Source organism: Oncorhynchus gorbuscha, linkage group LG16, assembly GCF_021184085.1.
Source record: "Oncorhynchus gorbuscha isolate QuinsamMale2020 ecotype Even-year linkage group LG16, OgorEven_v1.0, whole genome shotgun sequence".
Taxonomy (NCBI): domain Eukaryota; kingdom Metazoa; phylum Chordata; class Actinopteri; order Salmoniformes; family Salmonidae; genus Oncorhynchus; species Oncorhynchus gorbuscha.
Window position 1 is genome coordinate 16,459,587 of NC_060188.1, and position 15,587 is coordinate 16,475,173.

Below are 15,587 nucleotides of genomic sequence, written 5' to 3' on the forward strand. Positions count from 1 at the left end.
ATGCATCCTGTTAATCCATTTGGCCCTGCGGCCTTGTGAATGTTAACCTGTTTAAAGGTCTTACTTACATTGGCTACGGAGAGAGTGATCACACAGTCATCCAGAACAGCTGGTGCTCTCATGCATGGTTCAGTGTTGTTTGCCTCGAAGCAAGCATAGAAGGCATTCAGCTCGTCTGGTAGGCTCGCGTCACAGAGCAGCTCTTGGCTGGGTTTCCCTTTGTACTCCGTTATAGTTTGCAAGCCCTGCCACATCCGACAAGCATCAGAGCCTATTCGATCTGTTGTATTGACGCATTTCCTGTTTGATGGTTCATCGGAGGGCATAGCGGGATTTCTCATAAGCGTCCGGATTAGTGTCGCGCTCCTTGAAAGCGTCAGCTCTAGCTTTTAGCACATTGCGGATATTGCCTTTAATCCCTCTTCTGGTTGGGATATGTGCCTACGTACATACGGTCACTGTGGGGATGTCATTGTGCACTTATTAATGAAGCCGGTGACTGATGTGTTAAACTTCTCAATGCCATCAGATAAATCCCGGAATATATTCGAGTCTGTGCTAGCAAAACAGTCCTGTAGCTTAGCATCCACTTCACGGACCACTGGTACTTCCTGTTTGAGTTTTTATTTAAAGCATGAATCAGGAGGATTAAATTATGGTCAGATTAGCCAAATGGGGGGTGAGGGACAGCTTTGTATGTGTTTCTGTGTGTGGAGTAAAGGTAATGTAGAGTTTTTTTGCCTCTAGTTGCACAAGTGACATGCTGGCAGAAATTAGGTAAGAGGCATTTCAGTTTTCCTGCATTAAAATAACTTGCCACTAGGAACACCGTTTCTGGATGAGCATTTTCTTGTTTGCTTATGGCCATATACAGCTTGTTAAGTGTGGTCTTAATGCCAGCATTGGTTTGATGTGGTAAATAGAAAGCTACGAAAAATATAGGTGAAAACTCTTGCTAAATAGAGTTTAAAGCTGATCATGAGGTATTCTTACTCAGGAGAGCAGAATCTTTAATATTACAGATCGCGCGGACACTGTTGTTAACGAAGAGACACGCAACTCCCTCTGAGTTTACCCGACACTGCCGTTCTGTCCTGCCAGTGCATAGAAAAAAACAGCTAAATGTATATTGTCCATGTCCTACTTCAGCCACAACTCAAAGAAAGACATATTACAGTTCTTCAGGTCCCTTTGAACGTATAGTCTCGAATGGAACTCGTCCAGTTTGTTCTCCAGAGATTGTACGTTCGCCAATAGAACGGAGGTACTGTATTTATTAGAACATGTAAAACAATGATTTAAGGGATAGATCAGATAAAAGATGTGTGATAATGTGAGAACAAATGTATAATAATTGCATTATGTGACCCCATGAGGCAGTATTGCACACAAATGCACTAAATCTGCTGTGTCCAGGGCTTTAATTGGATATATGCAAATCCCTGCACACTTGGAGAGAACAGGGGGATTACATTTGCAGTTATGGAGCTGAAAATGAGCAGCAGTTGAATAAAAAGCAACACATGCACACGAACAAACACACACACACACAAACTGAGTCTGACGCACACACAAGAGGAAAGACATCTGGGGCTGACTGTCCTGCTGAGAGTTCGGCAAGAGTGGGAGAGAGTAGGTGAAGAAAGGGGGAGGGAGGGAGAAGGAGCGGAAGAAGAGAGGAGGGGAGGATGGACTGGCACCCCATGAGAAAAGAACCAGCTAAATGCACCAGGCCATCTTGGTGTATCCCACTGAGTGGACTGGCCACCTGCACCGTGCTGCCAGATATCAGAGCGAGAACCTTATACTGTAGCTGAGCAGAAGTCTATCTAACAGAGAGGAGGAAGTCAGACGGTGAGGAGAATTGGCCGTGGCAGATGCCGTGCCACATTCACAGGAAGGAGGCCGGGGTGAGGCCATGGGGTGCAGAGGGCTCAGTGTAGAAGAAAAGAAACAGGCAGAGAGAGGGTAGTGGCAGCGTGGAGACCTGCTTGGCAGAGCAGAGCCAGGCATAGTAATGAGCCAGTTGCGAGAGTTGGGCATAAGAGACTGAGAAGCTGCCTCCTTCAACAACAAAAGCACAGCTTCCTCTTAATGTGGAACACCCACTTGTTATGCTATTTCCTCACTTTTATTCACTGATTGATTATTGTTAGTGTTGAATGTCGACCGCCCACTTTTTGGCTCTGTACAGTCAGTCCTGTGAGTCAAAACCTCAATGTGGAGCTAGCAGACACTACTGCAGCTACTGTGAACTGTGTTTGAGCTCTCCTGCTCCATGTCGACTGCAGGATATATACAGTATACAACGGCTGTTCATATTTGGTCCTATTTTTCAAAATACAGGGTGTGTCCAATTAAATGTCACAATGTTCAAGTGGAACAAATCAAAGAGCAATGTTACAATGTAAACTCAGCAAAAAAATAAATGTCCTCTCACTCTCAACTGCGTTCATTTTCAGCAAACTTAACATGTGTAAATATTTGTATGAACATAACAAGATTCAACAACTGAGACAATCTGAACAAGTTCCACAGACATGTGACTACCAGAAATTGAATAATGTGTCCCTGAACAGGGGGGGGGGGGGGGGGGGTCAAAATCAGTATCTGGTGTGGCCACCAGCTGCATTAAGTACTGCAGTGCATCTCCACCTCATGGACTGTACCAGATTTGCCAGTTCTTGCTGTGAGATGTTACCCCACTCTTCCACCAAGGGACCTGCAAGTTCCCGGACATTTCTGGGGGGAATGACCCTAGCCCTCACCCCCCCGATCCAACATGTCCCAGACGTGCTCAATGGGATTGAGATCTGGGCTCTTTGCTGGCCATGGTAGAACACTGACATTCCTGTCTTGCAGGAAATCACACACAGAACGAGCAGTATGGCTGGTGGCATTGTCATGCTGGAGGGTCATGTCAGAATGGGCCTGCAGGAAGGGTACCACATGAGGAAGGAGGATATCTTCCCTGTAACACACAGCGTTGAGATTGTCTGCAATGACAACAAGCTCAGTCCGATGATGCTGTGACACACCACCCCAGACCATGACGGACCCTCCACCTCGAAATCGATCCCGCTCCAGGGTACAGGCCTCGGTGTAATGCCTCCTTGCAGCATGCCATAAGGTACGTTCATGCAGATGAGCAGGGACCCTGGGCACCTTTCTTTTGCTGTTTTTCAGAGTCAGTAGAAATGCCTCTTTAGCGTCCTACATTTTCATAACTGTGACCATAATTGCCTACCGTCTGTAAGCTGTTAGTGTCTTAATGACCGTTCTACATTTACATTACATTTAAGTCATTTAGCAGACGCTCTTATCCAGAGCGACTTACAAATTGGTGCATTCACCTTATGACATCCAGTGGGACAGTCACTTAACAATAGTGCATCTAAAACTTAGGGGGGGGGTGGGGTGAGAGGGATTACTTAACCTATCCTAGGTATTCCTTAAAGAGGTGGGGTTTCAGGTGTCTCCGGAAGGTGGTGATTGACTCCGCTGTCCTGGCGTCGTGAGGGAGTTTGTTCCACCATTGGGGGGGCCAGGGCAGCGAACAGTTTTGACTGGGCTGAGTTCTACAGGTGCATGTTGATTAATTGTTTATGGTTCATTGAACAAGCATGGGAAACAGTGTTTAAACCCTTTACAATTAAGATCTGTAAAGTTTTTTGGATTTATACAAATTATCCTGAAAAGGGGACGTTTCTTTTTTTGCCGAGTTTACAATACAGCATATAGTACTGTAGCGATTCAAACTGGATGAAAACTGACATGCAACACTCAAAAACACACCATGTAGTCCTTTGCTCTCAATCTCATTTAGGCATCACGCTACGACTCTTGGATGAAGTCGAATCCCTCTCGCTGCAGCTAAATCAAGTCACATGATTCTATCATGTTATCGTGCCATGACCCAAATGCTTTGATCACTGCGAACAATAAAACTCTGCCCTCAACTCTGATTCTGTAAAAGTGCTGCGCACTGCAACATATTGTAAACACACAGCAATCTGTTTTTAACAGGGATGCTTTAGATTGGCTTTTCAAAGCCGAGAAACAAAAGCACATCGTTGGAAAGGCTGGAGGGTGAGAGAGCGCAGTAGCACTTGCAGGCACACACAGCAGCCCCCTTTCTGGAAGCCTAATCAGCCTCAAATGGTGATTTGATAGGGGTAAAACGACAGAGAGAGTTATGTTTCTTAGTGCCTCCTTCCCAAACACATAGTGGCTGTGCTCTTATCGATGCTATTTCTGATTCCAGATCAGTTTGAGCTCACTCGTCATTTATTGCATGGCTATATCATGCTTCTGATTGGACTCATGCTGAAGGTTCAAATGATGTATGTTCCTCATATTGTGGAATCACCCCCTCCCTTTCCCTCTCTCTCTCTCTCCTACTGGTCTCAGAGGGTGGAGGACAGAGTCTGAAGGTGGAGACAGACAGAGCTGCTGTAGCAGGGGGGTTCTCAGTATTCTCCTGGCCCTGTCGTCACTGCAGAGCCAGCCAGCCAGCCAACTCTGTCAGGCTGTTATTCCCTCCCTCTCTCCTCTCCCTTTCTCCTCCTCTGGTGCTGGCTAATTACTCACGTCGCACTGGGAGGAACAGGGGGGAGATCCCCTAGAGGAAGTGACAGCTGTCTGCACTGCTTGGCTAACCGCCGCCGGGCACCTTTTAGCACATGTGATGCTGTTCCCGACAAATATGATGTCACAACCACTGAGGCTCCCCCTTCAATTAACCTCACCTCCCTTGACAGAGACTGGAGCGTCATCACTTCCTCCCATCCCCACTCTCAGCCTAGTGACTCATCTGCCCATCAAGGCAACACAGCAGGATTGTCTCAGGATGGTAAGTTGGTGGTTGAAGATATTCCTCTAGTGGTGTGGGGGCTGTGCTTTGGCAAAGTGGGTGGGGTTATATCCTTCCTGTTTGGCCCTGTCAGGGGGTGTCCTCGGATGGAGCCACAGTGTCTCCTGACCCCTCCTGTCTCAGCCTCCAGTATTTATGCTGCAGTAGTTTATGTGTCGGGGGGCTAGGGTCAGCTTGTTATATCTAGAGTACTTCTCCTGTCCTATTCGGTGTCCTGTATGAATATAAGTGTGCGTTCTCTAATTCTCTCCTCTCTTTCCTTCTCTCTCTCGGAGGACCTGAGCCCTAGGACCATGCTGGCATGATGACTCCTTGCTGTCCCCAGTCCACCTGGCCGTGCTGCTGCTCCAGTTTCAACTGTTCTGCCTTATTATTATTCGACCATGCTGGTCATTTATGAACATTTGAACATCTTGGCCATGTTCTGTTATAATCCTCACCCGGCACAGCCAGAAGAGGACTGGCCACCCGACATAGCCTGGTTCCTCTCTCGGTTTCTTCCTAGGTTTTGGCCTTTCTAGGGAGTTTTTCCTAGCCACCGTGCTTCTACACCTGCATTGCTTGCTGTTTTGGGTTTTAGGCTGGGTTTCTGTACAGCACTTTGAGATATCAGCTGATGTACGAAGGGCTATATAAATACATTTGATTTGATTTGATTTGATCAGAGGAAGAGGGTGACCAATAATGGGATGTTTCCATTTTTTAAATGTTAGTCATTAAGCAGAAGCTCTTATCCAGAGTGACTTACACTGTAACATAGAAAAACATACTGCACCATCCTCAACTACTACCACAACTACCTACCGCAACAGAAAAATGGGCTTACATTAATCATGATAAAATACAGATGAAACAGTCCTTGGAGAATGTCTTTTCAAGCTGTTTTTCTGTGCGAAGGCGGACTTGATGAATCTGGCTGCATGCAGAGGAGCGTCCTCCTCTCTGTCCAAAAATATCACAAAAAAATATACCAAAGCAGCTTAGTTAAGCATCTGCAAGCGACGTGAGCCAGAAGCTTATATCGCGAAAAAAGACCCTCAGCTGAAGTAGCGAGTGGAACGGAGACGTCTGAATAAAAACAGAGAGCCAGAGGACTAGTCCATAAAGCTGGCAGGGGAAGTGACAACCACTCAAGCAAACTGCTGGTTTCATCCAAACCACCATGTACTGTAGCTACTACTAATCTATATCTAACTTAGAGTAGTAGTAGCTACAGTATCTGGTGGTTTGGATGAAACCAAGCAACCCATGATCTGCAAAACAACAATACCAACCATCGTCCTCTCATAACAGCCGCTGCAGATCATGGGCTATTAGGATGACATGTTTCCCAGGCTGAGTGGGGGTGATAGGAGGAAGAAATCTAAATAGATACAACCCTGGGGGAATCTGTGGGAGCTCAACCCATATAGCAATCTGTCAACTTAATAGTCAGAGATAGAGAGAGAGGGAGGTAGAAATGGAGAGAAATGTCCGATTTTCCTATTCATTAATGATCCTGGAAAGAAATGTATTGGACATTCAGCATCTCTTCTATTGGCCAATTTGAGAAGATATAATCATAAAAAGAGTGGGAAATGTACTGAGTCTCTTTTCTCTGCGAGAAAAAGGGGGAAATGGTCTGTCTGATAAATCCAATAGGCTCCAATTTCAACCTTCTATTATATTTTCTCTAAGGCTGCACATTCCATTTCCTGACAAATAGAGAGATGCATGGGCCTTACAGTAGACCATCACATTCACATATACCAATAAACAAACACACGAGAACACACACACACACAGCATTTCAACCTTTGGAAACAGAGCCTCTTGGCTTTAGCACAGCTCCAATTTGTTTCTGATTGACAATTACTGTCAGTCTCATGCGGTTTCATCAACATTCACAAGACACATTCCCTGTGGTGACTGAATGCAGTAATTCAATACTCCATGACACCAATTAGTGAGGTAAATAATAGCGTGGGCAGAAGAGGCAGAATCCCATCCGCTCTCACTGATCTCCAGTCTACCCTTATCAAAGCCGCTTTCTTCAAAACTCCAATTTGAGATCACAGGGAAGCTATAACTCTGACGCTTCCCCACAGTGAGGAATATGTCTTCAATAACAGAAGCCACACCATATGCTGCTGCCTGTCCAATTTCTCTCAGCCTCACGTCTGCACTGGCAGGAATCGACAATATCCAATATCTCCAGTCCGACTTAAACACTGCAATTTAGACCAGGCCGGGTGAAACTGGGAAAGGGTCAATGATAAAAGGAGAGGCAGGGACTGGGTCCTCCAAGACGTTTATGGCATTTACTCCCAGATTGAACCATCTGCTCTCTTAACTCCAGCAGTCACACCTGGCCGACTTGAAAATCAATAGCGTTATCTTTTCAGATGGATAAATAAAGCCTTGGTTAGACCGGATGTTGCTCTGTGGCCCAGCCAGCCACTGCTATCAGTCTGGGGTCAGTGAGCTGGGAGAGGAACACATAAATGCTGTCTGTCTGGGGTCAGTGAGCTGGGAGAGGAACACAAACGCTGTCTGTCTGGGGTCAGTGAGCTGGGAGAGGAACACATAAACGCTGTCTGTCTGGGGTCAGTGAGCTGGGAGAGGAACACAAACGCTGTCTGTCTGGGGTCAGTGAGCTGGGAGAGGAACACAAACGCTGTCTGTCTGGGGTCAGTGAGCTGGGAGAGGAACACATAAATGCTGTCTGTCTGGGGTCAGTGAGCTGGGAGAGGAACACATAAACGCTGTCTGTCTGGGGTCAGTGAGCTGGGAGAGGTACACACAAACACTGTCTGTCTGGGGTCAGTGAGCTGTAAGAGGTACACACAAACACTGTCTGTCTGGGGTCAGTGAGCTGGGAGAGGTACACACAAACACTGTCTGTCTGGGGTCAGTGAGCTGGGAGAGGAACACATAAACGCTGTCTGTCTGGCTGGAACTCCAGTCTACAGGGAGACAGGTGGCTTATCAGGGTGAGACCAAACACACTGTGTGGGTATGAACCCTGAGATGGGCTGCCTTACACATGGTTACACATCACCTAAAAAGGTAAGACGGTATAAATAGAGATGGGTTTATAAGATATGTATGACATGAGTGCCAGAGAATTTAAGCTTTGTTTTTTCATCCAAATGTGTGTGCAAAAAAAACATCTCAAATTGGGAAAAATATCATGTCACGACAAATCACATGACTCTCAATAAATATATGTCACAGGACTAGAGCATTCGTGAGGGGATTAAGAATTGACAGAACAGTTCGAATGGCCACAGTACGGTTCTCCCTGGAGCTATCCATGGTGCTGAAAAAGTCCTCTCTCATGCATGACTTTATATACTCTGAGCCAGAGGAAGAAGTTCTGAACCACTAGACTCAGTCTGAATACTGTGATAGGTCCCATCCTTACATATAGAAATAGACATAGATAGAACATGACATCATCTGACTCACCCCTGCAGCTCCTTGAGCGAGACGGAGATCTTGAGGTTGTGTCCCAGGACGTGCAGGGCTGTGAGGATGTCAGCCCACTGGACCATCTCCCCCAGAGGACCTCCCTTCAGGACCTTGGGGCTGAACACGTCCCCTGACTCCTCTGTCAGGAAGCCTACGTGCACCAGGATCTGAGAAGAAAAACAGACGGTTGAGGGGTTGGAACCATAGGATTGAATTGTTTTCAGTCTCATTCTGATGAGCTCCCAACTAATAGGACTGATCCATGGTTCTTATCCATAGCTATCTATATTAGCTTCATTCATGTCTGTACATCTCAGATCCCCCCAAAACCATTGTTCTTGGAATAGAGATAAGAGAGATGAATTGCAACAAACTGAATATTTATGCTAAAAGACAGGAAGAGCCATGAAACATTCCTCCCCAAGCAAATCTTGAAAAGCACCATTTCTGAATCTGGAATCTGAATAGTGATTGATCTGCTGAAGATAATTAATATGCCTAATGGTACAAGACTGTTTTAATTGCTGATGGGAGAGGATGGGACTTCCAGCCTGTTAACTGTGTAATGAAATCAGACTGTGTGATTTCTCAACAGATGGCAGCCTTTAATTCTTCCCCAGTTACTTTTGACTCACAAAACTTTCTCATCTTACTTCTAAAGAGTAAAGTAGCAAACCACTCTGGGGTTCGTGCTCCAAACTAGTTTAACCATTCTCACTAAAGATGGAAGAAAACGAAGGACTCAGTGAAGGCAGCCAACACAGACCCATTGAATATTGCACAATGCAGGGAAATTGCTAGAGGACAAGATGACTGCACAGTGCATACTCAATACAAAGAGGGAAATCGATGACAATCAATTGCGATTTATTGCTCTGCTTTCGTTAAGAGTGGACGCAACACAAAAGCCTCACCATGACCAGGCAGAAGTACCGCAACAGGCATCTATGATGCCAGTGAATCCTCATGTCACTGTAGTACCATCGTACTCATGCCAGCCACACAATACTTGTCACGTCACCATAACTACATGAAATAATTCATTTTCAAATGACAACAAAAGGAATTGGAAGTTTAAAAAGTTGTCTACAGAAATTTTGCCTTTATGAAAGTACAGTTCATGTGTAGAGAGAGAAAGACACAGAAAAATCAAGGTTGCAGACAGAGAGGAGAGAGACAGGTGGGGTAGACGGCTGCTGTCTAGTTCCACTCCTCTGTGAAGTCTCCCTTCAACGAGTCTATTTCCATCGGCAGATTATCGTCCTCTCATCTGCGTTTTCACAGCAGCGCAGCAGTTCCTCCTCGTCTGTTTTCTGAACACTGTTCTGTTCCGTCAGAGACGCTGCAGCCAAGCCCAGAGGGGCCAGGTAATGGACAGAAACTATTACTGTTGAACACACCGTTAAAAAAAAGAACAAAGAGACTCTTCTTTTTGGAGGCTGATCAAGGAACAGGCTTGGGAAGGATGCTGTGTGTTGACAGCGCTGGTGCTGGCTTATCCAAGGTAATAGTTCTCTAAAAGAGAGACTGATGAAAAGAAGAATCCTATATGTTCTGAAAGCATCTCTTGGCCAAAGAGCAGACTGTCCTGCTTTCCCAAAGCAAAGCAAACACCTATCAATCCCTGCGTCTCATGTTCACTCAGACGTTTGAAGTTATGAGCCTCTTTCTAACTAGAGGAGGATTAAAGGAGTGGGGTTTGCACAAAGAGAATGCTCGGAGTGGTAAACTCAAAGAATACTGCAGTCAATCTATACTTTTCCCAGCCTTGGTTTTGTGAATAATTCAAGCTTCAAGTTTTTAACACCATGTGCACAAGTACAGTGAAATGCCTTTCTTGCAAATCCAGCAATATAGTAATCAATATCATTATAGCACTAAAAATAACAAGGTAGAACAGAAACACATGAGAAATAAAAATAGAAAGAACACACTTTATAAAAGGGTCAGTTCCAATGTGCAGGGATACTGGAGTGAAATAGGTAGATATAGAGGTAAGATGACTAGACATCAGGATGATAGAGTAGCAGCAGCGCAAATTATGATTGTATGTGAGTGTGTGTGCATGTTGTGTGTGTGTGTTGGAGAGTCCTGTGAGTGTGCATAGGTGTCAGTCTTGATGCCCCGGTACCACTTGCCGTGCAGAAGCAGAGAGAACAGTCTATGGCTTGGGTTGCTGGAGTCTTTAATGATATTCCGAGCCTTCTTTTCATACTGCCTGTAGAACCTTTTGAGGATCTGTCATGAGGGCCCATGCCAAACCTTTTCAACCTCCTCCCTTCTCTCAGCACACATCCAAGCTGCAGGTTAAGGTTAAATCTAGACTTGGTTTCCTCTATCGTAATCGCTCCTCTTTCACACCAGCTGCCAAACTAACCCTGATTCAGATTACCATGCTACCCATGGTAGATTACGGAGATGTCATTTATAGATTGGCAGGCAAGGGTGCTCTCGAGCAGCTAGATGTTCTTCAGCCATCAGATTTGCCACCAATGCTCCTTATAGGACACATCACTGCATTCTATACTCCTCTGTAAACTGGCCATCTTCTGTATACCCAGCGCAAGACCCACTGGTTGATGCTTATTTATAAAACCCTGTTAGGCCTCATTCCCCCCTATCTGAGATACCAACTGCAACCCTCATCTAACACCCGTTCTGCCAGTCACATTCTGTTAACGGTCCCTAAAGCACACTCATCCCTGGGTCACTCCTCTTTTCAGTTTGCTCAAGCTAGCGACTGGAAAGAGCTGCAACAAACACTCAAACTGAACAGTTTTATCTCAAGCTCTACTTTAAAGACTCAATTATGGACACTCTTACTGACACTTGTGGCTGCTTTGTCTTCTATGCCTAACAAAGTTTGTGCTGCTGCTATGTTGTGTTATGTTTTTTTTTTTACCTTTTACTTTTATTTAACTATTTAAATAGGCAAGTTAGTTAAGAACAAATTCAGTCTACCGGAAAACAGTGGGTTAAACAACCTTGTTCAGGAACAGAACAACATATTTTTACCTTGTCAGCTCTGGGATTCGATCCAGAAACCTTTTGGGTACTGGCCCAACGCTCTAACCACTAGGCTACCTGCCAGCCCTGCTGTGTTGTTACCATGTTGTGTTGTCATCATGTGTTGTTACCATGTGTTGTTACCATGTTGGTGTTGCTGCCATGTTGTGTTGCTGCCATGTTGTGTTGCTGCCATGTTGTGTTGCTGCCATGTTGTGTTGCTGCCATGTTGTGTTGCTGCCATGTTGTGTTGCTGCCATGTTGTGTTGCTGCCATGTTGTGTTGCTGCCATGTTGTGTTGCTGCCATGTTGTGTTGCTGCCATGTTGTGTTGTCTTAGGTCTCTTTTTATGTAGTGTTGTGGTGTCTCTTGTCGTGATGTGTGTTTTGTCCCCGCAGGAGGCCTTTTGCCTCTTGGTAATCCATCATTGTAAATAGGAATTTGTTCTTAATTGACTTGCCTAGTTAAATAAAGATTCAATAAAAATATGTAAATAAAAAGGTGGAAGAGGCAATGTTGCGCCTTCTTCACGACTGTGCATGTGTGAATGGGCCATTTTAAAGTCCTTAGTGAGTTGGACACAGAGGAACGTGAAGCTCTCGACCCGCTCCACTGCAGCCCCATCGATGTGTTGATCAGCTCCTTGGTCTTACTGTCGTTGAGGGAGAGATTGTTGTCCCGGCAACACACTGCCAGGTCACTGACCTCCTCCCTGTAGGCTGTCTCATCGACGCCAGTGATCAGGCCTACCAACGTTGTGTCGTCAGCAAACTTGATGGTGTTGGAGTCGTGCATGGCCACGCAGTCGTGGGTGAACAGGTAGTACAGGGGGGTACTAAGCACACACCCATGTGGGGCCCCCATGTTGAGGGTCAGCATGGCAGAGGTAATGTTGCCTACCCTCACCACCTGGGGGCGGCCCGTCGGGTGTTCAGTCCCAGGGTCCTTAGTCAGTGAACAGCATTCTCACATAGGTATTCCTCTTATCTCGGTGGGTGAGGGCAGTGTGGAGTGCAATTGAGATTAATTGTCTTTGGATCTGTTAGGGCGGAATGCAAATTGGGGTGGGTCCATGGTGTCTGGGCTGATGGAGTTGATGTGTGCCATAACTAGCCTTTTAAAGCACTTCAGGGTGGTAGTCATTATGGCTTGAAGCATTAGAGTTCTTGGGAACAGGAACGATGATAGTGAATATGCCTGCCAGCTGATCTGTGCATGCTCTGAGAACATGCCCTTGGGTACTGTCTGGCCCCGTGTCCTTGAGAGTGTTGACCTGATTAAAGATCTTACTCACGTTGGCCTCGGAGAGTGAGATAAACCAGTTCTCTGGGATGGTGGGGGCCCTCGCGCATGAAACGGTGTTGTTATGGTCGAAGCGTGCATAAAATGCAATGAGTTCGTCTGGAAGAGAGGCATAGTTGGACAGAGCACGTCTTCCTTTGAAATCCGTAATGGACCGTAGCTCCTGGTGTCGGAGCCTGTGTAGTATTATTCCACCTTATAGTCCTTTTGATATTTTGCGTAGCGGGACATCTTGTACTCGTTCCTTTCCTCAGCTGTAGCCTCAGGGTTGTCTGCGATAGCCCTGTGTGCGGTATCCTTTGTCCCCCATCCTTTATTTTAGCGCCAACCTCCGTGTTAATCCAGGGCTTTTGTTTGGGGAAGCAGCGACCCTTCACTATGGGGACAACGTCGTGACCCTTCACTATGGGGACAACGTCGCCGATGCGTTTCCTTATGAAGCCGGTGACGGAGGTGGTTAGCTCGTCAATGTAATGTTGTTCACTTCACTGTGAAAGGAAAATCAGCACAGGTACTGTTTAATCCATCTAGTGCACTGCAGACAAGTATGTAAACACACATGCCAATATTATTCTGAGGTTGATTTATAACCTTTTATGACATTACGAAAAGGTTTTTGACACAAAGGGCAGGCTTGGGGAGATTTTACAGTCATTGTCATTTCATCAGTGATGGTAAAGCAGTGTTCCTGCATTCAGGCTCCTCCACCACTCTTTGAAAATGTCCCTGTAAATGTCAGGCTGTTTAGAGAGCACTAAAGACAATAAATCCCAGGCCTGCTCTCCTGATAACAGCTGGTCAGTCTCCTGCTCTCCTGATAACAGCTGGTCAGTCTCCTGCTCTCCTGATAACAGCTGGTCAGTCTCCTGCTCTCCTGATAACAGCTGGTCAGTCTCCTCTACTTCTACTTCTCTCAGCCATTCACAGTAACACCACTCACAGCAAATGGGTCCGTAATCGCTAGTGGAGAAAAACATCACCACTGTAATGTTCATGAAGGCCACCTCGTCTTGATCCATCTTTTGTTTTGCCTATTTTTTCGGGAATCAAATATAGCAAACCAAAATGGGCACCTACCTGCACAACATATTACTGGCCTGCACTGTCATGGGAAGAGATATGAGTGAACTGTCAACCTTTTGACTCATAGCAGAGACACAGAAACTCTCTCTCCCTCCACAGTCACGGCACACTCACCCTCTTCTGCTCCCTCCACAGTCACGGCACACTCACCCTCTTCTGCTCCCTCCACAGTCACGGCACACTCACCCTCTTCTGCTCCCTCCACAGTCACGGCACACTCACCCTCTTCTGCTCCCTCCACAGTCACCACACACTCACCCTCTTCTGCTCCCTCCACAGTCACGGCACACTCACCCTCTTCTGCTCCCTCCACAGTCACCACACACTCACCCTCTTCTGCTCCCTCCACAGTCACCACACACTCACCCTCTTCTGCTCCCTCCACAGTCACCACACACTCCACAGTCCTCTTCTGCTCCCTCCACAGTCACCACACACTCACCCTCTTCTGCTCCCTCCACAGTCACCACACACTCACCCTCTTCTGCTCCCTCCACAGTCACCGGACACTCACCCTCTTCTGCTCCCTCCACAGTCACCACACACTCACCCTCTTCTGCTCCCTCCACAGTCACCGGACACTCACCCTCTTCTGCTCCCTCCACAGTCACCGGACACTCACCCTCTTCTGCTCCCTCCACAGTCACCGGACACTCACCCTCTTCTGCTCCCTCCACAGTCACCGGACACTCACCCTCTTCTGCTCCCTCCACAGTCACCACACACTCACCCTCTTCTGCTCCCTCCACAGTCACCGGACACTCACCCTCTTCTGCTCCCTCCACAGTCACCACACACTCACACTCTTCTGCTCCCTCCACAGTCACCACACACTCACCCTCTTCTGCTCCCTCCACAGTCACCACACACTCACCCTCTTCTGCTCCCTCCACAGTCACCACACACTCACCCTCTTCTGCTCCCTCCACAGTCACCACACACTCACCCTCTTCTGCTCCCTCCACAGTCACCACACACTCACCCTCTTCTGCTCCCTCCACAGTCACCACACACTCACCCTCTTCTGCTCCCTCCACAGTCACCGGACACTCACCCTCTTCTGCTCCCTCCACAGTCACCACACACTCACACTCTTCTGCTCCCTCCACAGTCACCACACACTCACCCTCTACTGCTCCCTCCACAGTCACCACACACTCACCCTCTTCTGCTCCCTCCACAGTCACCACACACTCACCCTCTTCTGCTCCCTCCACAGTCACCGGACACTCACCCTCTTCTGCTCCCTCCACAGTCACCACACACTCACCCTCTTCTGCTCTCTCCACAGTCACCACACACTCACCCTCTTCTGCTCCCTCCACAGTCACCACACACTCACCCTCTTCTGCTCCCTCCATTGACTCCTCAGACGGTCATCTAGCCTGCGTGCAGCCGAGGCCCACTGTGCAGCCAGCCTGCGCATCCTTCTCTTCATGAAACTCAGAGACTCCTTCCCCGTACCCACCTGCTCCAGGAGGGCCCCGGTGTCTGACCGGAATGCTGCCTGGAGGACAGGAAAATCAACATTTTTTTTCTCCCCTTACTATGTTAATCACTTTGAGCACATAGAAAAAGCTATGTATTAGTCCAATACATTAAACACTTAAATCAAATCAAATGTATTTATATAGCCCTTCGTACATCAGCTGATATCTCAAAGTGCTGTACAGAAACCCAGCCTAAAACCCCAAACAGCAAGCAATGCAGGTGTAGAAGCACGGTGGCTAGGAAAAACTCCCTAGAAAGGCCAAAACCTAGGAAGAAACCTAGAGAGGAACCAGGCTGTGGGGTGGCCAGTCCTCTTCTGGCTGTGCCAATACATTAAACACCTCCCCAAACCTGTACAAAACAGCCACATGGTAACCAC

The 15,587-nt window shown here is 47.0% G+C and overlaps 1 protein-coding gene across 5 annotated transcripts in view; it reads right to left on the reverse strand.

The window, feature by feature from the left end:
* The window catches only part of LOC124000821 (alpha-1,6-mannosylglycoprotein 6-beta-N-acetylglucosaminyltransferase B-like), a 100,350-nt gene that overhangs the window by 40,883 nt on the left and 43,880 nt on the right, over positions 1-15,587 (reverse strand). For 4 of the 5 annotated variants that reach the window (XM_046307454.1, XM_046307450.1, XM_046307453.1 and 1 more), the window contains 2 exons: positions 15,060-15,224; positions 8,324-8,493 (listed from right to left, as the gene is read on the reverse strand). In XM_046307454.1, the coding sequence (XP_046163410.1) occupies positions 8,324-8,493; positions 15,060-15,224 (335 nt within the window). The remainder of the gene's footprint in view (positions 1-8,323; positions 8,494-15,059; positions 15,225-15,587) is intronic. The other variant, XM_046307455.1, reaches the window with a different exon arrangement.